We start from the raw sequence: 9357 nt of genomic DNA, 5'->3' as shown, positions 1-9357 counted from the left end.
ATTGCAAGAAAAAATAATGTAGGATTGCTATTAAAAATAACATACTCAGATCAAAATAAATGTACAACTGAGTAGAATAATAATAAAATACATGCACAACACATGTATATTTGCGCATAGAAAAATAGCAACAAATTAATTACAAGAAATTAAAGTAAGACCGCAAGTAACAGCAGGGATGTTGCACGAATAATTGGTTTCAGTGTGTTATTTATCTATATATCGTGATTTATGACACTAACATGTAACAGATAAGCTGTTGTCTTTGTTTGTTTATTTTTGGATGTAATTTAAATTAAATACTCAAACAGCTTTCCGTACATCTTCTGGGAGAAAATAGTGATGCCTTCGCGTGATGATGACATCCTCATATTTTTAAACCTCAGCATTTTTCTCAACCAGATAACCTAATTTTGACAAAGCTAAAACATAAATATCGGATTATTTAATCATTTAATAAATTTTATGTTGACTTAACGTCTATTTTTGTATAACAAAGCGAATTATTACAAAGGTTATTGATACTAATATCATAGACAACAGCTGAGACCGTTTTTTCCGTGTTTACTTGAAGGCAGCACGTTGAAACTGGTGCATTCGCTTGACGTGCTCCATATCCGGGCAAAAACAGATTCGTGGATTTTAAAACTACACATGCTGTAAGTAAGAAATTTGGTTTTTAGTGTGTTATGTAACGACACTAGATATGTTTTTAATTGTGGTACTAATTTAGATTAAAGTTACAGTTACAATTGGATTTTTTAAAAAGAAGGGGGAGGCTAAATTGGGACTACGTGGGTTGACTTTGCTAGACTTTTCTACATCTTCCTGCTGCTACTAGCTCTGGCTGTTCCTCTTGTGAAACTGTAAGGAAAATCCGTTTAAAATGAGGAAGAAATTAGACATGAATGATGTATTTCCGACTATTTTTGTCGACCAGTACAGCAGAAACATCCGTGTTTGTTTTACATGACGCCCCATTTTTACATCCGTGTTCTTCTGGCTTTAGCTATTTAGCTTAACCGTTAAAAACAAAACATCTCAAACGATATTTTAATGACTATGTTCTCCGTTTACAATAGTCCTGTAGCTTAGATGTAGTTTCTCCCGACAGCTTAAAGGCGAATAAATTATAACATTTTGTAGGAGTAAATGTTTTTAGAAAAGGCTTAGAGGGACAGATGTATGTGTGTATAAATATCTAACTAAAAAGGGTAAATAATTTACTGAAGAATGAAAACAGTATTCTCTCCAGCCTCATAGGACAGTATCTGATAAATAATAAACAAAACTTATTGATATATAATTGGATAATTGTATGTAACTTTTATTTGACTTTTTTTTTTTTTACATCTTTGTTGTAACTGTCACCATGTTGTGACAGTATAATACTACTAAGTTGTGAAAAGATTCATTTGCTCACCTCTTCTGAATAAATGCACAGTGCCCTACCTAAAACAACCAATCAGAGCCAGGAGGCGGGTCTTAGTGCTGTCAATCAACCTCACGTATTCTGATAAATGTGCTAATGGCAGAGGAGCAGCTTATCCTAACAGGAAAACTGTTTATCCACTGTCATTGAGGGCTATGATAACTAGCTTTAGCATTCAGGACTGCGCCACAGAGATTGCGATTGACAGCAATAAGACCCGCCTCTTGGCTCTGATTGGTTGCTTCTAGTTGGCACTCCGAGAAGGCAGAGGAGCTCAATTTTTTCTGTTTATCTCATAGTCACGACATGGTGACAGTTTCAACAAATATTTTTTTATAAACATCCCAGCCTGGCAAAGAAATTCAAAAACATAACACCCAAAGAACACCAGTAAAACACGGTGGTGGCAGCATGACAACCTAGAGCTTAGGTTTTTGTCAGAATTTTGACCCAAACTTTCAGGTGTTTGCTGTATTAGCATGTAGAAGAAGCTGATTGGTGTTCTTTTTGCAGGAGGATGAACTTGAAACCTGCCTGGCTGCTGCTTCTGTTCATCTCTACAGCGGTGTGGTCCGTTCCCATCGACCGAAATGACGCCGAGCAGGACCAGAAGCAGGAAGCACAGGAGGAGAACATGGTGAGGCGTGGGGAAATGTCCTGATGTGAGCTTTCACTCTGGCTTCTGCTGGTTGTAACCGCAGCTTTCATGCACACGGTCTTTCAGGACACGGGTCTGTACTACGACCGGTATCTCAGGGAGGTGATTGAGGTTTTGGAGACTGACCCGCACTTCAGAGAGAAACTGCAGACAGCAAACACCGAGGACATCAAGGTTAGTGTCTAGATGGTTCGGGGCTGTAAAACAGTTTGAAAATTGTTATGCAAATATTTATAATTTGGTCTCAACTAGACCTAGAATGATTAATCAAATTAATCGTGGTGAATCGATTATAGGCCTGTGACAATAACAAATTTAGCTGGATCATAAATTGTCCGGTAAGTTATCATTATAAACAATAATGTTGTTTTGAGACCATTTTCAAGTAATTTAATGACATAATAATGCAAGAAAACTTTGTCAAAGATCAATAAACTAATAAAACATTCTAATGAATATTTAACACTGGAACATCAATAAACAAAAGAAAAGAAACAACAAATAAAATGAAAAATTGTCTTGAAGACTGAAAACTTTTATCATCCAGTTTTTGGTAGAAAGAGAGAAAAGAGAAAAATGGAAATTATTGAGCTTGAATTAATTTATCATGCGATTAATTGATTTATTGCTTATTGAGACAAACCTAATAAAGTATTGAAATATTCACATCCTTTTGAGTTTTCCACATTTTGTCAAATTAGCACCACAAACTTCAGCATCTCTTATCGGGATCTTGTATAGTAGAATAGGGCTGAAGTGATTAATAAACTTAATCGCGGTGACCTTTCACCTGAGCCCGGTGGCGACACTTTAAATAACTAATCAGAAACATGAAGGAGCAAAAATCAAAACGGCTTTTATCCTATTACTATTTTCAGGGCTGAAACGGCTAATCATGATGAAATAATGTGAAATAGTCAACTAATTTAGTAAATGATTAATCGTTAACTGGAGGCCTTTGTATGTAAAGACTTTCTACCCAAAACTCCTGAAGTTGCAGTTTTTATCTTCACCTGATTCAAATTCTGGACAAAAAATGGCCGAGCTTTTCATGTGTTGTTGTTTGAAGTATTTTTTTTTGTTGCTGCAGCTGAATCCTTTACTACAAATGATCAATCGCTCACTGAAAGAATACTGAATATTTGCATCTTAGGCAAAACAATAAAGTTTATTTTCATATTTAAAAAAGGAATTTAATTGCTTATTTGCATTTTTTAAGTGTATTTTTAAATTATATAAATGGTTAAATGGAAAATGTGCAAAATGTGGCAATTTTTAAAATTTGATTAATCGGTTAATCGTCAGAATAATCAGTTTCTAAAAATAATTAGTTGCAGCGGTTTCCAAACAGACATTATTCCAGAAGTCTTTGTTTGTTTCGAAACCAAACCAATGCTGACATATTGTTTTTCTTGCCTAGCCTTATTATGTTAAAGAGCTTTTTATAATTGAATTGCCAATTTTTAAGGCTTATTTAATCTAAGAAACTTTATCTGCTTAATGTTAAAACCCAGTAAGGACCAGGTGAACTTTCTTCAGAACCCAGGAATGTAAAGCTAACATTTTCATTCCACCATGACTCCATTTGAAGCCGTCAAAGTGTTGATGCTGAACTGGGCTTGTTGTTTTGTGCTCTGCCTGCAGAATGGGCGTCTCAGTAAGGAGCTGGACCTGGTTGGCCATCATGTCCGGACCCGGCTGGACGAGCTGAAGCGGCAGGAAGTTTCTCGCCTCAGAATGCTGCTGAAGGCCAAACTGGACAGCGCCAACACACAGAGTGAGCTGATTTACTGTTTTTATTTATTATCCCACATATTTAGGGCCATTTTTCTACTTGGGAGCAGATTTATGCGGCATTTTGGGGAAATTGTAGTCGTGGATTTTACAGAAGAGCCGTGGGTTCAAAAAACCCCAAAACAAACCATCATCCTCGTATCACTTCCTGTTGTCTTCTGTGTTGTTTCCAACGGTAGTAACCGATCATGTGGCGTGATGTGAGAAAAGATTTCGATACGGCTGACCAGTCATATCTTAGTGCAAAAAAAGTTTGTTTTTTAAATTGCCATTAAGCACATTTATTTTTGTTATTTCAGTTTGTGTAATTTTACGGTTAATGGAAACGCAGCCACTGTTAATAACAGGTTAGAAACAGAGAAGAGGCAATGTTAACATCTTGGCATGGTTTCCTGATGCTATTTTTGCCGCGTTAGTCCACTAAGAACTGAGTTAGTTTTAGAGAGTTAAATTAGGTTTGATTGATTGGTACTGTTCAGGTCTGCAGATGGATCACGCCTCGTTGCTGAAGCAGTTTGAACACCTGGACCCACACAACCAAAACACCTTTGAGGCCAAAGACCTGGAGCTGCTCATCTCCACCGTAAGAAGCTGCAGCAGTGACCTCACGAGTTCTCCGTTTGACCTTTCTCACATCTGACCTCTCTCCTTTTGTTTCCTTATCCAGGCCACTAAGGACTTGGAGAACTACGACGCGGAGAGGCACGAGGAGTTCAAGCGCTACGAGATGCTGAAGGAGCACGAGAGGCGGGAGTACCTGAAGGGCCTGGAACAGGAGAAGAGGGAGAAGGAGGAGAAACGACTGCAGGAGCTGAAGGAGAAACACCGGCAGCATCCTAAAGTCAACGCTCCGGTGAGCAGCGGAAACCGTCATCTTCAGCCGTTTGTTTCCAAAGCGATGCCTGGATGTTGATGCTGATGTTTCTAATGATCAGGGCAGCGTTGCTCAGTTACGGGAGGTTTGGGAGGAAACGGATGGACTGGATCCTAAAGAGTTCAACCCCAAAACTTTCTTCAAACTACATGGTAGCTTAATCTTTTAACTTTTATTTGTTTTTTTCAATTTATAAAAAAGAAAAGTATTTAATTTTTTATTCATTTATTTTTTATTTATGATTTTACTTTTAGTGCAAATTTTTTTTATTGATAAATAAGTTATTTTGAAATTGACGGTTAACTTCTATTATGTTACTTTTTTCCAATTAAATAAAAAAAATTTATTCATTTATTTTTATTTATGATATTTACGTTTTGTTAAAAAAACATTATTTTTTTTCAAAATTCACATTTAAATTATATTTTTTCTTCTTTTTCTTCCTATTTAAGAAAATAAACTTATTTTATTTTTTACTCATTTATTTTATTTTGCTGCCAAAAAACACCTGATCTTAGGGCAAAAACTTTTGATTGAAAAACATGAAATTTTTCACATTTGGGGTCTAACTTCTATTCTTTTTATTTTATTTTATTTTAAAATGTACATATTTTTTATTTAATTTCTTATTATTTTATTTTTTTATTTACATTTTTATTGCAGTTTTTCATAAATAATATATTTTTATATATTATTTTATGTTTTATTTATTTATTTTTTCTTCTATTTTTCTGTTTAATGCTGATTAATCCAGTCTGATATAAATGGTTTCTGTATCTACTTTGCCTAAAAAGACACAAATGAAGACGGGGTTTTAGATGAGCAGGAGTTAGAGGCTCTTTTCACCAAAGAGGTTTGAAATCCTTCAGTTTTTCTTGTCAATTAAAAAATTACATATTTAAAAATGCACCTGTTCTCAGAATAGCTGCTCACATCTTTTATCATCTAGCTGGAGAAAGTCTACGACCCAAAGAACGAGGAAGACGACATGATGGAGATGGAGGAAGAGAGGCTGAGGATGAGGGAGCATGTCATAAAAAATGTTTGTCTCTTTCATCTGCTTTGTTTTTCCCGCTTTTCCCTCGATTTGCTTTGATTGACGCAGATCGTCTGCTTGTGCTTTAAAAGGTGGATTTAAATAAAGATCGACTCGTCAGCCTGGAGGAGTTCCTCAAATCCACGGAGAAGAAGGAGTTCAGTAATCCCAAAGAGTGGGAGGTAACAGTGGATTAGAGTGTGGAGATGTTAAAATGATAATTTAACTCAAACTTGTTCCTTTTATGAATACAGTTAGTTATAAATTCTCTTCTTGTCTCCCACACTGGCTTTAATGACTGTGGCTAAAATGATAAAACATGCACTAAAATGATCTATTAGATAGATATTAAATATAGATATTAAATATAGATATTTTATTTTCTTAAAAACTTAAAGCAAGATATTGTAGTATTTATTGTAGTACTCATTAAAGAGACAATAAAAAGTATTTACAACTTCTTTTCAGTCTTTTTTAGGCAACTGCGGTTAAAAATATTGTCGTCCATTTAATCCTATTTTCATATTTATTGATGTTCTAGCATGGAAAAAAAGTATAAATAACAATTTTGACAGCCCGCACTGCAAAAACACAAAATCTGGCCAAGTGTTTTTTGGTCTGGTTTCTAGTGGAAATATCTTAGAAAACTTGAAATAAAGAAAACTAACTGAAGTGATTTTTCAGCAAGTTATACTATAAGATCTTGTTTCAAGTGAATAATTTCTTAATATTAGTGAAAAAGTACTTGTTTCAATGGCAGATAAATTCACTGATAAAAAGACAAGTTTCCCATGTTATAAGTGAAATAACATGGGAATAATGTCTCCCCATGTAAAACAGTAGATCAATCTCTTCTAGTATTTTAAATGATCCCGGACGAGCCCCCAAATTTTTTAAAACATCGTTAATCTGGTGGACACAGAATTGAGATAGAAATGAGCATTATTGCTGGGCCAGCTATGTCACAATAACAAATGTTTCTGGAGGATAAATTGTCCCAGAAATTATCACAGTAAATGATAATATTGTTTTTTGAGACCATTTTCGAGATATATATATATATAATGCAAGAACATTTCTTGAAGTGCAATAAATGTCTTCCAGTTTCAGTGTTTAAATGTTTGTTTAAACACTGAAACTGGAAGACATTTTGATATTAAAACGAAATCAACAAAACAACAGAAACGACAAATAAAATGAACTGTGAGGTCTCTAAACAAAATTGTCTTCCAAAAAAAGGGTTGGCTGAAGTCAAAGCACCAGACTGAAGACTTTTATCATCCAGTTTTTGGTAGAAAGAAAAAGATAATAAACCATGTAAATGAAAATTATTTGATTTGCACCACTCATTAGTAGTTTTTTTTGTGTGTATTTACTGTTTCCTTGGTTTTTCACAGACACTGGACGCTAAACCGCTGTACACCGAGGAAGAGCTGCAGCGATTCGAAGCCGAGCTGAGGGACAAGGAGGAGGAGCTAAAGAGGAAAGCGGAGACTCTTCGTCAAGAGCAGGAGCTGCTGAAGGAAAGAGGCAAAGCCCTGGAGGCACAGAAAAGAGAGTATCAACAGGTAAATGTGAAAAAAAACCTAAAGAACTTGTATGGGAGCCAAGAATCTTTGTTAATAATTCAAAATTTTTATTTTTTTCTACTTCCAGGCTGTTTTAGAAATGTCCCAGAGACAGAAAGAGCAGCAGAAAGCCGGCAACGGGCAGCTGCCTGCTGGTCCGAATGGACAGCTGCAGTTTCAACCACAAACACACAAACCTGAAGGTGAAGCTCATCGATAGCTGCGTTTCCATTACAGATGCGCCCAAATATTTGTCTATATTCTGCTACTGTCGAAAAAACCCACACAATTTTGCTATTGTGGTTATTTAATCATTTAGTTCATGCGATAAATCATTAAAAATTATATGTTCATGCTAAAGCTGATCATCTATCAGCCAATCAGAGTAGACGTCGGCGTCTTATTTAGGCATTATAGCAGCTACATATGCAGCGTTTTGGGGAAATCATAGTCGGCCATTTTACAGAAGAGTTGTGGAATGACACACAGCTTTTTATAAACTGTGCGATGCTGCGAGCTCCACATTGTCTTTAAAAAAAACAAACATCAACACTTCCTGTCGTCGTCTTTGTCGTTTCCACCAGTAGTATCATCCGCTGGTTGATTATGTGACTTGTGTAATTTGAAAAAAGTGTTTCCTTTGCAGTTTTGCAAAATAAAATGTTGATACGGCTGAAAAAATGACATCATCCCAGCGCAATAAGTTTTTTACAAATTTCTATTCTCTATGAAGCAAATTTATTTTTGTAATTTTAATTTGCGCTTTTCCATGGAAGATGGAAACGCAGTTTTCGTTCCAGCTGATTTGGTTTGTGCTGTCCCTGTTGGAACTCATTAACCGATTCTTCTTCTTCTTCTTTTTCTTCTTCACCTAACAGAGATCAAGGCTCCTGCGGAAGCCCAAAACAACCTGCCTGCAGAACCTCCTCAAAATCTCCCCATGCACACTTAGAACAGCGCCCGCAGTCAGCCTCACGGCACATACACACACCTACAGGCACATGTGTTTGAGTGAATTTGGAAATAAATAAGATACATGTTTATAAATTGAGGCAACCCATAACATGTCGTGCTGTGTGTTCATCTCTGTGGTCTATATTAGATTAAGGATTTAAAACACACCAGATTTTAGTGCATGTACGTTCAGGTTTCTTCAGTTTCTGTGAAGTTTTTATTTCATGCAATGTTGTCTGTGTGATATCAGAAATAAATCTTTAATTTTCAAATCTCCAAACTGGATTTGTTGAGCTCAGATTGTATAAAAGAACTGTTTTATTTTATTATTTAAAGGCGAACATTAAGCATAACCTGAAATACAGCAGGATTGCCATTTCTTTGACAAACACAGCCATACAAATATACACTATTTTAGAGTGACCAGTTAAACCAGTATGGTTTGTGGACCAGTAGAAAGCCGGACTATCTATAAACATGCAAACTCTTCATAAAAAAACCCCATCTGGGATTCAGACCTGGGATTTTTCTACTGAACACTGCTAATGCTAACATTGTGTCACTGTGCAGCTTGGATATGTTTATTTAATAGAACCCAAAATTCTGTTTTCATAAATTACAGAAAGAAATCTATTTAAATATTTCAGAAAATTACTGTATTTTGTATTTAACCTTAAAAACAAAGTAAATAAAAAAAAATCCAAAAAGTAGAATTTCATTTTGTAATATTAGCCTAATAATTAAAATAACTTTACATTTGTGTCTCTGCTAATCCTTAAATTATACTTGATTTGAATCAAGATTAAATTTAAAATGGTTTATTTTTTATTTTTATTTATCACAACCTTCTGCATCCTTTGTTTTCTTTTTGTCATTTGCGGTTACAAATCAAGTTTAAGCAAAAAACAAAAAAACAAAAACAACAACCGCTAACGTTTCCACGTTGAAATTTAGCATTAATTTGAGATACTTTTCCATGCATATTCCTCAAATGTATTCATATTTAATATTCCAGCTATTACGTTTCATTTTAGAATATTA

General features: G+C 35.1%; 1 protein-coding gene across 3 annotated transcripts; it reads left to right on the top strand.

Annotated features, from left to right (window-relative positions):
• The first annotated feature begins 578 nt into the window (after nt 1-578).
• On the top strand, nt 579-8596 carry nucb1 (nucleobindin 1). 3 transcript variants are annotated; one of them, XM_028042928.1, is made up of 13 exons: nt 579-659; nt 1946-2069; nt 2157-2264; nt 3735-3867; nt 4364-4467; nt 4552-4737; nt 4820-4910; nt 5553-5611; nt 5708-5800; nt 5887-5976; nt 7192-7362; nt 7451-7565; nt 8241-8596. In XM_028042928.1, exons 1-13 carry the CDS (start codon nt 655-657, stop codon nt 8312-8314), a joined length of 1353 nt encoding a protein of 450 aa, XP_027898729.1. In that variant the 5' UTR covers nt 579-654; the 3' UTR covers nt 8315-8596. The 3 variants fall into 3 exon arrangements, with proteins under 3 accessions (XP_027898729.1, XP_027898728.1, XP_027898730.1); XM_028042927.1 differs by having other exon boundaries at nt 8238-8596; XM_028042929.1 differs by lacking the exon at nt 579-659 and adding an exon at nt 765-866 and having other exon boundaries at nt 8238-8596.
• Nucleotides 8597-9357: the final 761 nt, after the last annotated feature.

Source organism: Xiphophorus couchianus, chromosome 16 (assembly GCF_001444195.1).
Source record: "Xiphophorus couchianus chromosome 16, X_couchianus-1.0, whole genome shotgun sequence".
NCBI lineage: Eukaryota > Metazoa > Chordata > Actinopteri > Cyprinodontiformes > Poeciliidae > Xiphophorus > Xiphophorus couchianus.
Note: the sequence above shows the minus strand (reverse complement) of the source record. Positions and strands in the feature narration are given on the sequence as shown.

Bases quoted from the DNA above. Each gene is read 5' to 3' on its own strand.
- nucb1 (XM_028042927.1), top strand. The intron at 3,868-4,363 runs GTGAGCTGATTT...GGTACTGTTCAG, and splicing joins GGACAGCGCCAACACACAGA to GTCTGCAGATGGATCACGCC. The intron at 4,468-4,551 runs GTAAGAAGCTGC...TTCCTTATCCAG, and splicing joins TGGAGCTGCTCATCTCCACC to GCCACTAAGGACTTGGAGAA.